The sequence below is a fragment of the Berghia stephanieae genome, chromosome 7 (assembly GCF_034508935.2).
Source record: "Berghia stephanieae isolate SIO BIC M18660-M18661 chromosome 7, UCSD_Bste_1.3, whole genome shotgun sequence".
Lineage (NCBI taxonomy): Eukaryota > Metazoa > Mollusca > Gastropoda > Nudibranchia > Aeolidiidae > Berghia > Berghia stephanieae.
The window spans coordinates 58,671,884-58,693,802 of NC_088366.1; the positions used below are offsets into that span (position 1 = coordinate 58,671,884).

General features: G+C 33.7%; 1 protein-coding gene across 6 annotated transcripts in view; it reads right to left on the reverse strand.

The window, feature by feature from the left end:
- LOC144977566 (uncharacterized) overlaps positions 1-21,919 on the reverse strand; it is a 73,047-nt gene that overhangs the window by 33,763 nt on the left and 17,365 nt on the right. For 2 of the 6 annotated variants that reach the window (XM_078922924.1, XM_078922919.1), the window contains exons 11-17: positions 18,463-18,680; positions 16,932-17,004; positions 15,871-16,053; positions 14,030-14,053; positions 5,459-5,597; positions 3,733-3,839; positions 1,501-1,648 (exon numbers count right to left, since the gene is read on the reverse strand). In XM_078922924.1, the coding sequence (XP_078779050.1) occupies positions 1,501-1,648; positions 3,733-3,839; positions 5,459-5,597; positions 14,030-14,053; positions 15,871-16,053; positions 16,932-17,004; positions 18,463-18,680 (892 nt within the window). Of the gene's footprint in view, positions 1-1,500; positions 1,649-3,732; positions 3,840-5,458; positions 5,598-9,860; positions 9,900-10,934; positions 10,953-14,029; positions 14,054-15,870; positions 16,054-16,931; positions 17,005-18,462; positions 18,681-21,919 lie in introns of all 6 variants that reach the window. The other 4 variants (XM_078922923.1, XM_078922918.1, XM_078922921.1 and 1 more) reach the window with 3 other exon arrangements.

Consider the following 21,919-nt stretch of genomic DNA (forward strand, 5'->3'; position numbering starts at 1 on the left):
TTAATACTAAATTGATATAATATTAGTAAGTTAATAAATTTAATTCAATACTGGAACCTTCCCAAAGTCATTACATCAATGGTACCAGCACAAGTAAGGCAATAAATAAGAAAAAGTTCGTTTGCCAAAAGCTCTATTCAGTGTTCACTGGTTATTAAGGTGGGCTCATTTGAATTAGCCCGACCTAGTACTAGAGAGGCCAGACAGCAAAAATCGGAGTTAGTTCACCGTCAGGCGACGTGACGATGAGATGACGATGTGGGCGGAGTGGAGTGGTTGGGGAGGGGAGGGGGGGGGGTTGATAAAAAGAACAGGAGCGTATCCTGGTTTATGCATTACGGGGTGCATGGTCATTCGCAATCTATCAAAAATACACACAAATTGATTTCAGTACGAAGTATCAAGTTTAAGTAGTAACTTTTGAAATTATCTAATTTAGATTAGATTATTTCGGACCTGGTAATACAGCTTATAACTGGAAAAAAACAGGCTGGTATTTGCCCACCCTGCCCATTATTACCAGCCGTCCCTGGTTTGAGATCACCTAAAAGTCTCACCCAGACACCAGCACAAGATCCCACTAAGAGGAACAAACTCAAATGTTTACAAATCAAATGTTAAAAATAAAAAAAGATGATTTACAATTTTAAAAAATATCATCTCCCAAAACCACAACTATATAACTACAACTGTTTTCCTCCCAGCCAAGGACTCCGGCCGGGGTCAGGACAAATCTAAGTAATCTCATTCCAAGACATTGACAGGAAGCAATTGGAAAACAGGTATAGGGGTAAAGAATCACAGCATATCTCCCTGCCCACTATGGGAGATCAGGATCCCCACCCAGTCATATCATTTTCAATCGACGATTTGAAAGAACAAATATATTATTCATAAACACAATCATTCATCTATGGAGAGAAAAATATTGAAATTCGTAATTTATAAAAATCTGACCTGTGGTCGATGTATTTCAAGAAGGGAAAAAATCTTTTGAACTGCAGTCTGCTCTGGATTACTCAATTACATTTAAATGAAAAACTGAGAGTTATGGGGTGTGTAAAATTTATTATTTAACAACTGTTTAGAAACAATATTTGTTGAAATTAATTGCTTCCATGGTGTACTTTACATCGACAAATAAGATAACAATCAATAGTAATGGAATTAAACTAAGATATGAGAGTTAATTTGAAGTTCAATCTGGCATGGTAATTTACTACTGATAATAAACCCATTTGTTTGTTTTTTGTTTTGTTTTGTTTTTTTTGAGGGGTTTTTTTTAGTTTTTTTTAATTTTTGTTTTGAGTTTTTTGGGGTTTTTTTTCTTTGGTTGGTTTCTTGCTTGTTTTGTATATTTGTTTGTGGTTTTTTTTTTGTTTTTTTTTTGTTTGGGCCGGGGTGGGGGGAGGGGGGAGTTGGGTTGCTTTTTGTTGTTTTGTTTTTATTTTGAAGGGGGGGGGGGTGCCTCTTTTGATGTTTTTGCAATGATTTTCTCACTTGAAAGAAGCATGCGAGTTCTTTAGCCTTTTCACGTCGTTCCTGTCCATCTTATTGAGGTGATTTTCATCATAGTCGATAGGATCCTCCTCTTTGTCTGTGGTAAACTTCATACAAGCCTGTCGCCTCAAAAAAGTCTGAGGCAAATCTGAATGGGAGGTAAACGATGATAAGTATGGAATTAGATGTTAAGAGTAACCAGCTGAGTAGCTGCAGCAGTAATGACAGTAGAAATTTTCTTTTTGTTTTTAGGTATTTTTAGGGCGCTGGTGACACGATTAGGTCAAATGATATAGAGGAAAAGTTGTAGATCTGATATTAAAAGCAGCCGCTATGTGGTCTAGTGGTATGACACTCGCTTTCGGATCGGAAGGTCCTGTGTTCGAGCCTCATGCTCGGCACATAGTTGAGTCCTTGGAAAAGGCTCTAAACTCACATTCTCTCACCTTACTCAGGTGTAAAATGAGTACCTGGCCGTTAACAGCGTTGTCTTTGTCCGAAAAATTGTAATATCGCCTAACAGGCGTCATGTCCCGTCCTACATGTTAAATGTTGCTGTTGACCAGGGACCCCTTGTAAAGCGCTTTGAGCACATTTAGTGGATATTGCGCAATATAAAGCTCAATTTTTAAATATTTTTTTTCAAGGAAAAAACAAGATAGGTAAGAGCAAATCAGATAAGTAGGCTACACATAGATTGAGCTTTTATATAGCGCAATATCCACTAAACGTGCTCAAAGCGCTTTACAAGGGGTCCCTGGTCAACAGCAACATTTAACATGTAGGACATGACGCCTGTTAGGCGATATTACAGGGGTTTTTTTTTCAGACAGAGACAACGCTGTTAACGGCCAGGTACTCATTTTACACCTGAGTACGGTGAGAGAATGTGAGTAAAGAGCCTTCTCCAAGGACTCAACTATGCGCTGAGCGAGACTCGAACCAAGGACCTTCCCATCTGAAAGCGAGTGTCCTACCACAAGACCACATAGCCGCACATACAATACATCCAACCATTTACAAGAACAGACACACACAAACACAGCTTGTTCCACAAAAATAAATGACTGGATTGTCCTGCCACTGGACACAACGAATGTTGAATGCTTGGAAACTTTCAAAACAGTTTTGGATTGAACTCGCTCGTCAAAGTAATCTGTGACTGTTCCCTGTTTTGATTGGACTGTAATAGAACATTTACAGTGATGGACATGTGGGGGCCTTTTTGCAAATACAAGCCATTGAAGATTATTTGTTTTTATTTTGTTTTTAAAGGGTTTTACGGCGCTCGCAACACATAAGGTCATATCAGCGCCAGTAAAAAGGAAGAAAACGGGATAGTAAAAAGTTCTAGAATTACAATTAAAAAGCACACAAGAAAAGGTAAGACAAAGGGGAATTGGTTCAAATAGGAAAGAGATGAAGATTCCAAGAGCACACTATCAAAGTACTTAGTTTGAGATCACCTAAAAGTCTCATCCAGACACAAGCACAGATCCCCACCACAAGGAACACACTCAAATGTTTACAAATCATATGTTAAAAATGAAAAGAGTAACAGTACATAACAGAGAGATGATTTACAAGGGAAAAAAATATCATCTCCCAAAACTATAACTACACATTCAACTGTTTCCCTCTCAGCCAAGGACTCCGACCAAGGTCAGGACAAAACCAAGCAATCTCACTCCAATACAAAGACAGAAAGCAATTGAAAAACAGATAAGAGGGGATAGAAGACAAAGCAAGTACCTCTCTGCCCGCTATGGGAGGTAGGAACCCCAGCCAGGCATTGAAGATTAAAGAAGATAAAGAGGACTGGCTCAAATAAGGAACAGATATGTATAGCGTCTATGACAAAGTTGCTGTTCACGAACTGAAAGCGAATGGAGACGAAAACAAATTCACTCGGTTTACAGCCTTAGACAAAGAACAGAAAATGTGGGACCCAAAAGAGGTGTGGACATTATGTGGATATATGTGACCCACTGTCTCTAAACGGTATTATGTCGGGATGGCTTGGGTGCAAAAAAATTGAATTTATTGACAAAAACATGAAACTTGGGGTTTGTTTCGCTTTGTTATGTTACAGACTGAAGACAATTTCTCACAATGCAAAAGCTCAAACATTGGTATTTACTGTCAATTTAATTCTAAAGTCACTTTTCGCGGCCCAATTAATTCCGACATAATACCGTTTCGACACGAAGGGTCACATATTAACAAACTTACATTTCTTGTGAGAGATGAAAAACAAGTGGTTGCCTATACCAACGAGAAGGTCTCCCTTGTGACTACAGAAGGCAAGGCTGTTTGGGATGGTGTTGATGCGGATCAGTCTGTGTAATTGAAAAATAAAAAATAATTAATGAATAATGGTTATCATAACACAGTAGTCAATTACGGTAATGGCTATGTGGTCTAGTGGTATGACACTCGCTTTCGGATCGGTAGGTCCTGGGTTCGAGCCCTGCACTCGGCGCATAGTTGAGTCCTTGGAAAAGGCTCTTTAGTCACATTCTCTCACCGTACTCAGGTGTAAAATGAGTACCTGGCCGTTAACAGTGTTGTCTTTTGTCCTAAAAATTGTAATATCGCCAAACAGGCGTCATGTCCCGTCCTACATGTTAAATGTTGCTGTGAACCAGGGACCCCTTTTAAAGCGCTTTGAGCACATTTAGTGGATATTGCGCTATATAAAGCTCAATTATTAATAACCAAGCTAGGTCCAACGCTTCATGATCCTAGTGTTTATTGCACACAAAAAATAACAAATGATCAAACTGTTTTGTTTTATTTGTTTGTTTGTTTGTTTATTTTTGTTTGTCTGTCTTTTGTTGGGTTTTTTTGTTGTTGCTTTGTTTGGTTTTTTTTTTATGAGAGCCTAATAATTAACTGGCGTGTTGATGAAAATTTGGACGGCTATTTACGTGAAAGTTCTTTAAATGCTCTCCCCACACCACCACCAACTTCCAAAAAAATAACAAAACAAACAAAAACAAAACTTCAACTTTTCATAAACTATAATATTTTTCAAATACAGTTATCTATCTTTGTTGTTGCTGATGATGTTGTTGTTGCTGTTGGTGTTGTTTCTGTTATTATTATTGTATTTTGATATTGTTGTTGTTAATGTTATGTTGTTGGGGTTTTTTTTTTTTTGTTGTTGTTGTTGTTTTGTTTTGTTTTATGTTTGTTTTTTTTTTTTGTTTGTTTGTTTTTGTTTTTTTTGTTCTTTTTTTTCCTTTTAGGTTTTTTTTCGTCTTTTTTTGCTTTGTTTTTTTTTTTTTTTTTTTTTTTTTTTTTTTTTTAACAATTTTTCAAACTTGACAACATTTCATCCCAGACAATATTAAACAAAAGCAGCAAAATTCAATGATGTCATAGACATAATTCAATTCAAAATAAATGGCGTGACCTATTTATTTATGTTTTTTTAAAAAGAGTTTTACGGCGCTTGCAACACAATTAGGTCACATCAGCACCAGTAAACGGGAAGAAAATGGAATAGTAAAAAGTTATAGAATTACAATTAAAGCACTCAAGAAAAGGTAAGACAAAGGGGAATTGATTCAAATAGGAAACAGATGAAGATTCCAAGAGCACACTATCAAAGTATGTACTTAGTTTGAGATCACCTAAATGTCTCATCCAGACACAAGCACAGGTCCCTATTAAGAGGAACACACTCAAATGTTTACAAATAATATATAACATGTAAACAAAACATAATACAGTGTATAACAGAGAGATGATTACAAGGAATAAAATATCATCTCCCAAAAATAACTATACATTTGACTGTTTCCCTCTCAGCCAGGGCCAGGGCAAAACCAAGTAATTTCATTCCAAGACAAAGACAGAAAGCAAGTTGGAAAACAGATGTAGGGGGATAGAAGACACAGTAATTACCTCCCTGCCCGCTATGGGAGTGGCGTGATCTAAGTATGAATCTGACCTGATCAGCATATTATCCTCGTTCCATATCCGGATGGTCCCGTCCATTGCACAAGACGCGTACAGCTTCATCCGGGCACACGACGTCAGGCCAGTGATCAGGTCCATGTGATCGTCGTCTGGTTTGTGGTCGTTACGATCTGGCGACATCGGAAAGAAGTGGGTTAATCTTAGCTCACTCAATCAATCCTCGAGATTTTTGCTACTTTTCAAAATTGGAAAAACAAAATGTATAAAAAATGAGCATATTTATTATATAGATAGTTTTATTCAATTATCATTAACATGCAAAAACTAAAAGCATTAGCTTTGATAATACGCCTATAATTTGTCTCATAAAAATGTAATAAATTATAGGCATGGGGTAAAAGTAATCCCGGGTATACTACGGATATAGTCGGTGGTAGGGTTGAGTGAGTTAATGTTATGATAATATTAGTTAATTCTTTACTCAAGAGCCTCATTTAAAGTTCATATCAAATGATAGCTATTAAGGCTTATTTTATTAGGAAAAAAATTGATAGATTTTAACCAGTTTTCGTTATATGGTTTGTTTTTCTTGATATGAACATCTTACGCATGTTTTGAGTATGACCAGTATTTATAGCATTGATGACTGTACTGGAAAGGCGCCTAAAGCTGTTTGTGTAAAGAATAGGTAAGGTATAAATGATTATTATGTATTATTATTATTATTATTATTATTATTATTATTATTATTATTATTATCATTATCATTATCATTATCATTATCATTATCATTATCATTATTATTATCATTATCATTATTATTATCATTATTATTATTATCATTATCATTATCATTATCATTATCATTATCATTATCATTATTATTATTATTATTATTATCATTATCATTATCATTATTATTATTATTATTATTATCATCATCATCATTGCCATTATTATTTTTATTATTACTATTATTATTATTATTATTATTATTATTATTATTATTATTATTATTATTATTATTATTATCATTATCATCATTATTATTATCATTATCATCATTATTATCATCATCATCATCATCATCATCATCATCATCATCATCATCATCATCATCATCATTACTATTATTATTTTTATTATTACTATTATTATTATTATTATTATTATTATTATTATTATTATTATTATTATTATTAATATTATTATCATTATCATTATTATTAGACGTCTATCATTATTATTATTATTATTATTATTATTATTATTATTATTATTATTATTATTATTATTATTATTATTATTATTATTATTATTATTATCAAATCATGATCAGAAAGGAAGTCATTAATTACAGTCCTATTTTCTTTGTATTTCATTCTATTCTTGATCATTTCTTGAGAAATGGATTTGACGTAGAGAGAATATGTGACCCAACACCTCGATTCAATATAATGCCCCGGGGGGGGGGGGGGGGTTGAAAATGCTTTCAATAGCATCTTATTGAGACTTAAGTAGTTTATGGGGCAATATTCAAAATCGTTCCTCTCCTCTCAATGGAGTATAATATATCTACACAACGAAGAATTTCATGATTTAGAACTCAAAAAAAAAGTAAATTTTCAGAAACGGGTTCAACCCAATATAATACCCTTTTGAGGAGATTGGTCACATAGAGACGAATTCAACTTAGGAAAATTATATGCATAATTAACAAGCATGAAATTTGTTAACTTAGTGATTACATCATAACCTTTTTTTTTTTGTAAATTGTTGAACAAATCATTTCAAATATGCAAATGAATTGCTATTAAAAAAAAATAATAATAATAATAATAATAATAATAATAATAATAATAATAATAATAATAATAATAATAATAATAATAATAATAATAATAGTAATAATAATAATAGTAATAATAATAATAATAATAATAATAATAATAATAATAATAATAATAGTAATAATAATAATAGTAATAATAATAATAATAATAATAATAATAATAATAATAATAATAATAATAAATAAATAAATAAATAAATAAATAAATAAATAAATAAATAAATAAATAAATAAATAAATAGCCATTACTTTAAGTAAAGCTTCAGAATTTAAAAAAAAATTACTGGAGTACATAAAGAACTGAAAAGCATCGTACAATGCATAAATATCAACTCTTTAATCTTCAACTTAAAAAATAACTTCCTCTTACTCGTATATTTCATTGTAAAAGTTATTGTGTTCTTTAGAATAATAATAAAAAATTACTGAACTACATAAAGTACTGAAAAACATTTAACAATGGCGCTGAATGAGTCTCAACCCTGTTTTAATCTTCAACTTAAAAAATAACTTATGAAGAAAGCTTTTCTCTTACTCGTATATTATTTCGTTGTCAAAGTTATTGTTTTGTGTTAGCAACATGGTAGAAGACACGTGGTGTGCAAACATAAACGTGTGCATTGTCCAAACGAGAAAGTACGTGAAAATCAGACAGGAATCTCAAAAAAATTGGTGTAAAATCCAGTATCAAGATAAAGACTATATTATAATATAAGGTGTTCTTGGGCATCAAAACAGAAATTGTGCCATCAAAATTTAAAGGCCAAATGGATTATTATTGTTTGGGGCATCAAAACAGAAATTGTGTCATCAAAATTTAAAGGGCAGATGGATTATTATTGTGAGAAAGATTAACAGATTGATTTTAGTCAGCTGGGTGTGAAATAGTCCAGCCTGTGACACTCAGCATCAGGCAAGGAAAAGATTGCTGAAGACTGAAAACATAAACGATATTTCATTTCATCGAAACATAAACAGACAGAAAGATCGAGTGGGGGTTTGAGGGGGAGTGGGTAGATCTCACTCAAATTGAAGATTTTCTTAGGAGAAATTCTCTGATAAGATATAAGGATATTCGAGTGAAGAATGTCAACAAGAGCATTGTGAAATAAATATATAATATAGTTGTGACTTAAAACTGACGGTAAACAGAGAATATGACAGTGAAGGAGAATATACAACATATATATATACAAACCCAATGAAACATATTGAACTAACAACAAGGGTCAGTCCAAAACAGACACCAAAAAGTTAAAATGAGTGTTGCAAGTGTAGATAGGACATGAGAATTAATTCAGAACGGAGGTGAAAATATTATAAACATACTGAGAAATGTAGATCTTTTCATTCTAATGGGTATTTTTTGTTTGTTTGTTTTTTAATATTGTTTTTAAAATTTATTATCTAAAATATATTTCAATTTAACTGACAATACTTGTATGTTTTAAAAAAAAATAGCCCTGAAAAATCTGTCTCCTGTTCATGCGGTTTAAATACCGCTTAATAAGGCAAACACATCAACTGACTGTTATGAATAAGTATGTAACAATCTACAAATGCATATTACTGACATTAACAACTATGTCCCAGACATTTTATCTTCAATTTTGACTCAATCCATTTTTTTTCCTTTTTCAATGTCTTCTTAGTACTTCAATTCAAATTGTCTTCACCTCTCCTAATTTTATTAATTAATTTTATTATAAAAGTGTTTCCTCTTTAACTCCCCCCCCCCCAAAAAAAAACAAAAAAACAAAAAAAACAACCATAATCTTTCGAATCAGCTATAATCATACTTCCTGTCATGTGCATTGGCCACCGTTTCCGTAGTTTTAAATTAAAGTGTATTTCCTGATTTCTTGAATTCGAGTTAGCCAACTGCTCAAATTTTTTTTAAAAAACAGGCGAGTGTTGTAGTCAATCAATTTTGCTATTATTTTTTTTCCCAACAATGGAGCTTTAGGTTAATAGATAGAACAACAACATGATCAATATTTAGGGAGGGGGGTTAGGGGAAGGGAATGAGGTGTTCAGGGTAGAGGGTAGACAGCAACAGTTGTTAGAATCGTCACACGTTATTCTCCTGTCTACTGACCAAACACATTTTCTTTTCCTTTTTTCTTATTGTTTTTGTTGAGGTTTTTTAGGGGGAGGGGGGGGGTGTGTTATTGTTTGTTTGTTTTTTGTTTGATCGTTGGGTTTATTTAATTTTTTTTTTGTTTGTTTGTTTTTTATGTTTTTTGTTTTGTTTTTTTGGGGTTTTTTTTTTGGTTTTTTTTTGCTTTCTTTTACTTTCTTTCTTTCTTTCTTCTTCTTTTTCATTGGCTAGGAATCTTATCAAAAAAATATTGACCAATCATGAACAAGGCCCAATTTGTCAAAAAAAAAAGTCTTCGAAAAGTCACAAGCTTTAAGACTATTTGACAAGTTGAGAGAGAGGGTAGGCGGGGGTGGGGGGGGGGAGGGGGCATCTTAAACCACCGATATGTGAAGTAAAAGTTATCTTACCAAAATGATAATTTCCAAAAATGTGTTTAGCCAGAGTAAGACAGTATTAGTTACGTATCTAACTACTCACTATGAAAGCCCTCAAGCTGGGGGTTGTCGGCAGCAAAAGCTTTTTATAAAGAACAAATATAAAATCAATGGTAAGTTATACTTTATATAAAGATATAAGGGAATATAGGCGATGTAGCTACTGTTGGGTTTTAATAGTATTCTATATATGGAATGGACTACTGTATTATAAAAAATCTATACTAAAAGCATTCAATATGGTGGATGATGATGATGATGATGATGATGATGATGATGATGATGATGATGATGATGATGATGATGATGATGATGATGATGAAGATGATGATGATGATGATGATGATGATAACAAAAATAAATAAGGAGGAAGAGAAGAAGAAAAACAATAAGACAGAGTAGAAGGAGATGATGATAAATAATAAAAAAAACCTTTACTAGTTTAGAGCCATAACATTATAACTTTTTAAAGCAAAAACATATAAATATGGATAATTTATATGCTGAAGTTCTGTGAGAGAATATAGACGAGATAATAATTCAAAGTACCACCACTGACTGTAGTAATGAGAGGTAGCTTTCGTAGATTAAAATTTCATCAAATATAATTCACACTGCTAGCTAGCACTATACGTCACTAAATATTGCAAACAACCAGAATAAAATATTATATGTAATATATTCGCACCTTTATTTTTGCTGAGCTATAATTTTGGCCTAGATAGATCTCACACCAAAAAAAAAAAAAAAAAACGGATTTTTTCAACATAGCGTATAAGGGAATGAGATGAGCGGAAGAGTAGCGTCCCTTGATTGGACGTCACCTTACAGAGAGAACGTCAAAATGGTTTTGCGCATGCGTCTCTCTCGTCCTTGCTTTCGGTGAAGTGTCTCATGCCGCTTTCACCGGAAGCGAGGACGAGAGACGCATGCGCACAACCAACATGACGTTCTCTCTCTCTTATAACTTTTCCGATGGTGACGTCCAATCAAGGGACGCTACTCTTCCGCTAATCTCATTCCCTATACGAAATGCGAAAAATAAAATAAAAATTCAGTGATATACGATAAATATGACATTTACACCGTCTTATTCTATACTATAGCACACTCATACCTGTACGATATCTATCTCCTACAATTTAAAAAAAATAAATCAATAGTTCATTGTCCTTTGTTGTAAGAAAAAATATAATGACCATACACGAGATGTCCAATAATTTACTTCGATCCGATCTTTCTTAATAAACAAAAAAATGAATTGGCCTATAAAAGCTTTTGAAAAAAAAACCAAAAAAAAAAACAGAACAAAATACCAAACACGGAACATTTCGGTTGGATGAAGAAATGTTTTGAGTCCAAAACGTTCCGTGTTTGGTTGGGGGGGGGGGGGGTGTTGGGGTTTTTTTTTTTTTTTTTTTTTTTTTGTTGTTTGTTTGTTTGTTTTTTTTGTAGTTTTGTTTTTTTTTTTTTTTTTTTTTTTGGGGGGAGGGGGGGGGGGGTTGTTTTTTTTTTCTTTTCTTTTGAAGCAGACATATTCATGCTTGTTCTCTGCTTTTTATAGTCAACAGCTTATAGATAGCTGCTTAGCTTCAGTATCACTCAGATTTTTTCTTCATTGGTTCAGTGACAATTTTAATTCATGCATACTGCACTGATTAAAAGGAGAGAAGACAAATAAGAGGAGGAAACAAGAGATAGGGAAGGAAAAAAAAAGAAGATTTGTTTTTTTTTAATTAACTAAAAATGGTATTTAAAAAAAGGAAATAAGAATGAACATAAGATAGAGCTAGATATAAAATGAGGAATTGAGAAAATGAACAGGCAAGAAATGTGCATTTTAAATTTTAAATTTCAATCGCATTTTTAAAGTATGATTTCATTATAGTATAGGCATGAAGAGGGTGATGGTAAAATTTTGTAAACGAAAAGACAATACAACTCTAAGATGAAAGTAAATAATTTTTTTAAAACTTCTAATGCATTTGACTTGTCACTTCTTTAACCAGTTAACTAGCGTACTCTGGAAAGACATGATTTACAAATTTGGCCAGAAAACTCGCCCTTGAAATATCGATCGATTAAAATAACCCTCATCTGGGCGATAACTCTCAAACCTGGGACATTAAGGAAGACCCTGAGGGTCCCAGGTTTGAGAGGTTTTTTTGGTTGTTGTTTTTTTTAAAAAAATTCCAAGATCAGAGGCCATAATTTAAATCGATCGATATTTGAAGAACGAGTTTTCTGGCAAAATGTTTAAATACCTGTTTTTCCTGGGTACGTCGGTTAACTGGTTAACCAAAGAGGACATTGGAATATATCAAGCTAATAAAAAAAAGCCATCAGCGCTCTCTATCGGTCCTATTAATTGCCGTCCGGAGCCTCCGGTGGCCAGGAGAGCCTTCCGGAGCCGTCCGACGGCCCATGACAGCCGTCCGGAGGTCATCTAAAGCATTCTCAAGCCATCCGGAGGCCCTCAGACCTGTACGAACCTTTCCAGAAGTCTTCCGCCTTCCGAAAGATCCTCAAATTACGCCGGAGGATCTTTCGGAAGGCGGAAGACTTCTGGAAAAGTTCGTACAGGTCTGAGGGCCTCCGGATGGCTTGAGAATGCTTTAGATGACCTCCGTACGGCTCTCCTGGGCCACCGGATGGCAATTAGTAGGACCCCTCTCTACAACTAAAATTAAACTCTACAACTCAAATGTACTCTAAAAATTCTGGACTAAATGAAATTCTGATTTTGAGAAGCAATTCATATAATTATAATTATATTTTTTTTAAGTGACAGAAGAAAAAAATAAAAATAACAAGAAAAGAGTGGGTGGGGGAGATCAGGAAGTTGAGTATGCCACTACGACAGTCTGATAGTCCGATATAACATGATATACATGTAGTTCCGAGTTCTACATGCAATTGGCTACAAGTCTGATATCAAACTTTGTTGTCATATTGTTATAATGGAAATACTCTTTTCTTTTAAATAGCGCATTTATATAGCGCAATATCCACCGAATGTGTTCAAAGCGCTTTACAAAGGGTCTGCAGTCAATAGCAACGCTCAATATAATATATGACGAGAGATGACGCCTGTTAGGCGACATTGCAATTCTTTTTCTGACTTAGACAATGATGTTAACGGCGAGATACTCATTTTACACCTGAATAAAGTGAGAGAATGTGACTAAAAAGAGTCTTTTCCAAGGACCCAACCAACTATGGGTCACTCAGAGCGGGTCTCAAACCCCTGAACTTTCCAACCCGAAGACGAGAGTCATACTACTAAACCACGTAGCCACACACTAACGCAAAATATTGTCCATTACAACAATGTTATTAAATTTAGTCCATAATTGGATTCAATAGTCTGATGTCACGCCGCCCGGCAACGGCGGCCATCTTGGTTCTAAACAAAAAAAAATCATTACTTTATATTCGTCATGCTGGCTAGAACTTTTCATATGCCTTGTGATCAGAATGTGTAAAAGTCAAAACATGATCAAATTTATGGGGTTTTTTCCCTCTGGATAAGCTTTTATGCTCGCCGGAGAAATATTTCATACGGGCGTCCTCCATTGTTCCGATAGTTTAGAGCCAGTGTTACTAAGTTATCATGCGTCATTAGGAAGGAGGTGGCGTTACGACTGTTGAAGAGTATTGCGTCAAATTATTATCAGACTTCAGAATAAGAGCAGATAATCCTAGATACAGATGGAAGCGACATAATCTAAACCGTTGGCGGTCGGAGTGTAATACTTTCCATAATGGAATAATGCTATGCGTTTAGCTAAAATACTCATAACATCCTCCAGCCGTAAAAAAATGTTTATTTCGGCTTTTAAGCATCTGGTTCATTCTGACATAATACCGTTTTGAGACGATGGGTCACATTTGCTAAACCAAATTTGTTTTACAGACTTACACGATGTCAAAAATCGGGGCTTTATCTTGTATTGTTTAAAGGAAAGATTTGAATTCATGTAAAGTTTTACACTCGACCAACCATGAATTTGATTGTTTTTTTCTACTATAAGACTTAATTACTGGGATGAGGGAAGGGGGGAGAGCAGGGGGGTGGTGAGTGTATTGATGCTTAGCTACACAGCTCTAAAATTGCGTTCTTTTTCTAGTGCGTTGCTTTGCGATAATTTCTACTTTGCTGCAAATACAATTTTCAAAACAATATTATTCCGAGCTGGGGAGAACACTTACGCCCTTTTACGTCGGTGTCATTTTCTGTTGTTGAAAATTCAAAACGCATTGTAATAAAAATAAAATAAACCAGGATTCATGATGCGAAGCAAATTGACTCTTCATGCTCAATGTTACTGAGAAGAAATCATTTGTTACGAGCTTTTATACATATACATATACATTATACATATTATACATTGTCGCCATAAATTCTCAACTGTATATTTATACATTTTTATGCATGCCACGTCTGTAAACGAATTTCCATTTTTTTTTGGATGAATAAAGTGAAAGACGCATGCGCACAACCAACATGGCGTTCTCTCTCTTATAACTTTTCCGCCGGTGACGCTAATCTCATTCCCAAAAGTGATGAATAGTCTAAAACTATGAATATACGGGTTGGGAAAAAATGTAACATTTTAACATTTCAGCACACCAACCAGAATGATTTAACTTCAATAAACTTTGTAAATGGCTGACATATTTAAAGAATGTATTTAATACGATGGCAAAATTCAAAGAGGACCATAAACTTGATCATAGGGAACGAGATTAGTGGAAGAGTAGCGTCCCTTGATTGGACGTCACCCATAGTTTGTGACGTCACCGGCGGAAAAGTTATTAGAGAGAGAACGTCATGTTGGTTGTGCGCATGCGTCTCTCGGGACGCTACTCTTCCGCTAATCTCATTCCGTATAGAATATCAAAGAAATAATTGTGTTTAGGAGGGAAGGAGGAACAAAGGTAAAAAACATATTTTCAAAACTGGAAGGAAAAAGGTTCGTGTGATTTTTGGTTGAAGAAAGGAAATTTATTTTAAAAAATATACCATTAAAAAAACCTGAAAACAAAATTTGTGAAATGATGTTTTGAATAGAAAAACAGTGACGAACAAAATAAACATCTAGAAATTAATTTATCGCTTTAACATATAAAAAAGATTTTGATAAAATTCAAAACTAGGCAAGAGACTGCGATAAGGGAGACATCGATTCTTGCAATAAGCTGTATGGATTTTAAAAGGGAAATAATTCTTAAAATCCGAATTCCGGAAGAAAGAAAAATCAACCATAAGAAAAACATTGGGTATATATACCAAGAAGACAACCATTAGAGGTGGGCTACAGATTGCCAGGACTACAAATAGGGATCGAATCAATTCAGAATCTAGAAGGGGTGGGAAAAAATGAAATAATATCTTGGTTGACATATAAAAGCAGAATAGCTAAAGGGATGGTCCAAATCAAGGTAACTAAGAAAGGGAGACTACTGACAATGTCTTCATTTTATCGTCCATTATTTCTTTTTCATTTTTAAAGAAGAAAGAAAGAAAGAAAGAAAGAAAGAAAGAAAGAAAGAAAGAAAGAAAGAAAGAAAGAAAGAAAGACAGACAGAAAGAAAGACAGAAAGAAAGAATGAGAGAAAGAGAGAGAGAGAGAGAGAGAGAGAGAGAGAGTTAGAGAGAGAGTTAGAGAGAGAAAGAGAGAGAGAGAAAGAGAGAGAGAAAGAGAGAGAGAAAGAGAGAGAGAAAGAGAGAGAGAAAGAGAGAGAGAGAGAGAGAAAGAGAGAGAAAGAGAGAGAGAGAGAGAGAGAGAGAAAAAAAAAAAGAGAGAGAGAGAGAGAGAGAGAGAGAGAGAGAGAGAGAGAGAAGGAGGGAGAGAAAAAGACAGTGAGAAGAACATCATAACTAATTAATCGTGTTCTAAAAAATAAACAAATCTGATACATGGAGCAATTTTTTGTTTAACTTGAAAAAAATATCCATGCAAAAATCCATGCAAAAATGATTACAATCAATGTTCTGAAAATCAATAAAAATTCTAATGTAAATGATAAAAGTTAAGTAAAATACTGACTTTTTGCCGGCAGACTGTACAACACCACGCTGAAAGTGGCCGTGGATGGGTCTTGGAAAGCCACGCCCAAGCTGGTCTTGATCGTCGTCATGAAGGAGGGTGTATGAGCGCAATAGAACGACATGAGGGGTGCGAGGGCTTCCTGGGCGAACGGGTAGAGACGCCAGACTTTGATGATGTTGTCTGGAAGGAAGAGAAAAATAAATAAATTATGAAGAAAAGAAATGATTAGTTATTAATTGTCAATAACAAAGCAATAGATAGAGCAGATTATGCATGATCCTATTCTGTAATACTCAAAATAATAATGAATTATAGAATGCCAAATGAGAATTTTATGCGATTTTCAACAACAACAAAAAAAGTAAAAGAAAATATTTTTTTTTGTTTGTTTGTTTGTTGCTTTAGGTCTCTTCCAACACAATTGAGGTTATATGAGAGACCGCTGAAACAAAAAAAAAAACAAGCAATCTAACAAAAATAGTACAAATGTCAATCAAAATCATAACCTAAAGATATCATAAGCTAAATTATAAATAACCAAGAACAAACAGGCAGATGATTTACAGAGAAAAAAAATATCCCCTGTCAAAAATACAATCACAAACCAGAGAAGCAGGATAGGCTAGTAAAGAGAAGAAGAAACGACATCACTATCGGATCGTACACCCATGCGAACATCATAGGTATATGATTCAAGGGTGATGCTCCCATCCAACCACCCGCTAAAAGAAAATAAATAACTACAAAAAAAAACAAACACAAAAGTATATAATAAAAGTAGCCAATTCACAAAAAAAAATGTAAATTAAGAGGGTGTCGGATTTGAAATAATATGGTCGTTATAGATAGTATGCGCTTGGCTAAACAGTTCATAACATTACCATCCGGAAGTATAACAGACCAACACACACAAATCTGTGTAACCATGAACTTATATAGTCTGGATAATAAAGTTTAGTGAGAATTACTCATAAACGCGGATGGCAAAAAACAATAACAAAGACCCGTGTCAATAACAAAGACCCGTGTGACGTCAACGTCATTCAATCTATACATACCCATGCCGGCCGATATGAGTTGATCTGACTTGGAGTTGGCGATCATGTTTAAAACCCCTTTGCTTCCGTGTGCCTAATGGGAGGTCGATTGGTAAAGAAAGAAAGATTATTAGATAGAAACACAATCCATTTGGCTCCTGTTAAAGAGAGAGTGGAGGTCAATATTGCCACCAATGGTGTTAAATACCTAAATGAAATAGCGCCAGGGGCAGCGCGGCTCAGTGGTGCGGTCTTTGCTTCCTACCCGAAAGGTACCGAGTTCAATCACCCGCCACTGCGTTGTGTGGCCTTGAGCAAGTCACCTCGCCCTAGCTCACTTTGCGGCGCCTGGGTTATTCCAGTCTTCCCTTGGAATAGACCCTAAAGACAAATTTCCCCTTGGGGATGAATAAAGGGAATTTTATTTTATTTTATTATTATTTTATATCTCTGGGTTTTTTAAAAATTGTATACACCAGCTAGGTCACTCTGATCACAAAACGAAAGACTTGATTTATGTCCCCTTGTGAAAACTATCTCTAGTCGAAAAAATCTTTCTCCGTCAGGACCCCAAAATTATGGAACAAATTAGACAAAGAAATCAAAGACGCCCCCGAGCTAAGTAATCATAGGACACTTATGAACACATTCCTATTCAGGCAGGATTTTGAGAAGTAATTGTATTTGCGTTTTGTGTTACCCTTTGTCTTTGTATGTAGGGCTGCCTTCGAGCAATTTTTTGGATTCTGCACGTTGTATAAATTAATTATAACATTACATTACATTTTCAAAAACCTTTAGCAGAAAAAAATAAGTTTTAACTCTCTCCTTACCGACCATTTTCAGTATTCTCCCAAAATGGCAGGCCTACCCAGATGAAAAATTGTTTTTTTTTAAACTCAGACAATCTCTCTACAAAACAAATGTGACGATTTTGCTGCAGGTGGTATAGACAGGGTTAATATGATTGTCATGCTATTAAAAACAGCCTTAGAGTTTATTGTTCTTCATTAACTACACAAGAAACTTACCTTGTGAATAAATTTACAAACCACTGAGTTAAATACATATATATAAGCCAATGAGTAGTTTATATGATTATACAGTTATATGTATTCGACAACTTGAGTTCAAATGTGTCAGTGTCATAAGTTAAATAAAAATTTTAATATGCACATTTTATTTGTTCATTATCAGATTTTGATAAAATGTTGCATAATTGTTGACATAAAATATTTTCCATACACTGATGTGATTATCTTTAGATGAATGGTTTAAATACTTATTCCCCGATGAAGCATTTAATAAACTGTCAAGTCTCATACTCATTGACAAGTTGCAAGTCTGTTTGATGACGCGAAGTAGTGATGTAAAATTCTTTTCAAGCTAATCTTATTATTTTCAATTTTGTCAAAGTACAACGGAAATGATGACAGTAATTGCAGTTTCTATCTGTAAAGAAAAAAACATCCATAAATCTTTAATAAAAAGGAAAAAGTGAAGGAAATTGAAAAACACTTTAAAATTATTTATTTTTATTTTGATGACTCACCTCGACTTTAAAGGTGACATCTCCTGTATTCCAGTCGAAGACACAGATGTAGCCGTCCTTCCGTCCACCCAGAAGCAGGGTCCTGTTGTTGCTGGCACTGCCACCTGTCGTTTGCTGGAGACTTTTGGTCTGCACGCTACGCTTCATCATGGCCCAGATATCATTAGAGGCAGTGGGATCAACCACGTACTCATACACCAAGAGATAGTTGCACATTTCTGCATGAGGTCAGGTTATCGGTTACAGGACTTTGCTTAGATTATAATTAATATTAGACCCTGTGGTATTTATTATTCCTGCATTCTCCAAATTGTATTATGTTTATTTAATGTTTTTAAGGGTTTTACGGCGCTTGCAACACGTTTAGGTTATATCAGTGAAAGTAAAAAAGGAAGAAAACGGGATAGTAGAAAGTTCTAGAATTAAAATTAAAGCGCGCGAGAAAGGGTAAGACAAAGGGAAATTGGTTCAAATAGGAAACAGATGTAGATTCCAAGAGCACACTATCAATTTACTTAGTTTGAGATCAATTAAAAGTCTCATTCAGACACAAGCACAGGTCCCTACTAAGAGGAATACACTCAAATGTTTACAAATTATAATATATACTATGTAAACAAAACATAATACAGTGCATAACAGGGAAATGATTTACAAGGGGGAAAAAATATCTCCACAAAACTAACTAGACTGTTTCCCTCTCAGCCAGGGTATCAGGCCAGGGCCTGGACAAAACAAAGTAATCTCAATCCAAGACAAAGACAGACAGCATGTTGGAAAACAGATAAAGGGGGATAGAAGACAGAGTAAGTGCCTCCATGCCAACAATGGGAGGTTGGGAACCCCACCCAGCCAGATGGTATTATTCAATGATTCCACCCAAATGTTACCAGTTATTCAAATAACATTCTTGCAATATCTATATCTTATCATATATAATACACATGCCTTTTACAAAATATATCATTTATTTATATGTATTGGTATTAACTTTATAGATACATTTTTATTTATTTTTATTTTTATATTATTTGCGATGTTGCCTTCTAAAATTGCGGGGAAAAAACCAACATTTATAACATGTATTTATTCATTCTTTTAATTCATGTTTGTAAATACCAATTTCCTCATGGATAAATAAAGTTTATTTATTGATTGATTTGATTGATTATTTATTTATATATTTATTTATCTTATTTATTTATTTATTTATTTATCTATTCATTAATTTATTACTTGATTTATTTGTTTATATATTTATTGATTGATTGATGTATATATATTTTTATTGATTTATTTAGTAATGAATAATTATTCAATTTCGAATGCTTTTTACAGTTCTTTCTATATCTAGTACTTGTTTAGTGTTAATGTCATATTCATGAATAAAAAACAAAGCACACGTGCTCGTGTGGTGTGTGGGTTTTCAGACAGATTAAATTTAAAAAAAAAAAAAAACTATTCGTTAATAAATTTTTTTTAACCAACAGTTTTATACGATAATATTATATGTCTACTTTTAAAATTCAACGAGAGTCTAATGATACGAGTGTGTTCCATAAATGAATTTTGTAGTAGGATTAAAATTGAGCTTTAATTATATAGTGCAATATCCACTAAAGCATGCTCAACGACCTTTACAAAGGGTCTTTAAATGAGCTTTTATAATGCGCAATATCCACTAAATGTGCTCAAAGCACTTTACAAGGGGTCCCTGGCCAACAGCAACACTTAACATGTAGGACGAGACATGATGCCTGTTAGGCGATATTACAATTTTTCGGACAGAGACAACGCTGTTAACGGTCAGGTACTCATTTTACACCTGAGTATGGTGAGATAATGTGAGTAAAGAGTCTTTTCCAAGGACTCAACTTATGCGCCAAGCGAGGCTCGAACCCAGGACCTTCCGATCCGAAAGCGAGTGTCATACCACTAGACCACATAGCCGCACAGGGTCCCAGGCCAACAGCAACACGTAACATATCAGGACAATACACCCAGGGCAGCCCTAAACAAATTCTTTAACCCTCTCCTTGCCAACTACAGGAAAATTCGTTACGATGCAAACAACAACTTTCTCTTCTGATTATTCTTGTTTCTCATAAATTTTGAAGAAAATTTGTGACCCATCGTCTCAAAACGGTATTATGTCAGAACGAACCAGATGCTTAAAAGCCGAAATAAATGTTAAACTGGTCAAAAATACAAATTGTTGGCATTAACACCCTAAAATATGGTATCCATTCTCCTCAATAAAACATACAAACTCAACACAAGTCTGATATTTCTGGCTATAAATTCAATTTTCATCATCTTAACCAACCCGACTTAATACCGTTTTGAGGCGAAGGGTCACATTTGTTTATAATAGCCATAAAAAAAAACTTGGTACTGTGTTGTAGAGCTCATTTTGCTGAACAATATTATGCATAGAATGTGCTTGTTAATCTTCTGTTTGAGTAAGAAAAATATATTTTTGTGTTGAGTGGATCTGAAGTTTGGGGAAAATTCTGAAACTGGCCGCTAAGGCCGTGAAAGGTAAGCCCATTTATTTTTTTGTTTAATAAATTGAGAGATGAGGGAAACGTTTTCTTGTTATTCATAAACATAGTAATAGTTGTAGCCTTTTTAATCATAAATTTGTTACCAGATTTATAGCTGGTTTTGTCATCATCAAAACTTCTCTTTTTATTATAGTTAATTTTGTTACTCTATATTTTCAACAATCAAAGACATATTTATCTTTTTTTAAACATAATTTAAACTTATATATTCTAGTGAACTTGCTGTTTTAATCAAACTGGGATGATCTATAGATTTCTTCATCGTATACTAGAGTTTAGGTCTCTTATGAAATTCGGACCCACGATTTGGAATGATCTCCCTCAATCTGTGAGATTCTCGAGCTCAATATACATTTTCAAAAAAGCCCTGAAAACACATCTTTTCAGGACATATTTACTTAATTGAATTTTAAATGTATTGTATGTGACATTTATATTGATGATGTATTGATGCCCTTTTATACTCTTAATTGTTTTGATACCTTGGTTGAATTTTTTTTTTTATTTATTTTTTTTTTTTTAAAGCGCTTTGAGGTTTCGACGAAAGGCGCTATATAAATATGCTTATTATTATTATTATTATTATTATTATTATTATTATTATTATTATTATTATTATTATTATTATTATTATTATTTAAAATGAAATGATCTCTGCTATGTATAGTGCTTACAATTTCATAATTTCTAAAGAAACAATTGATCATTTTGAGCAATTTGGCCTATACAGCATTTTGTTGTGAATAAACAATCATGGATATCGTATGTTTAACGAAAGAACCAAATCTTGAATAGCAACAAGCCATGTGTGATATATGAAAGAAAAGGCTGTGTAAAAATCAAATCTCTTGTGAGAGAAGTGAACAAAAATAATTTTAAAATGTGTGTAT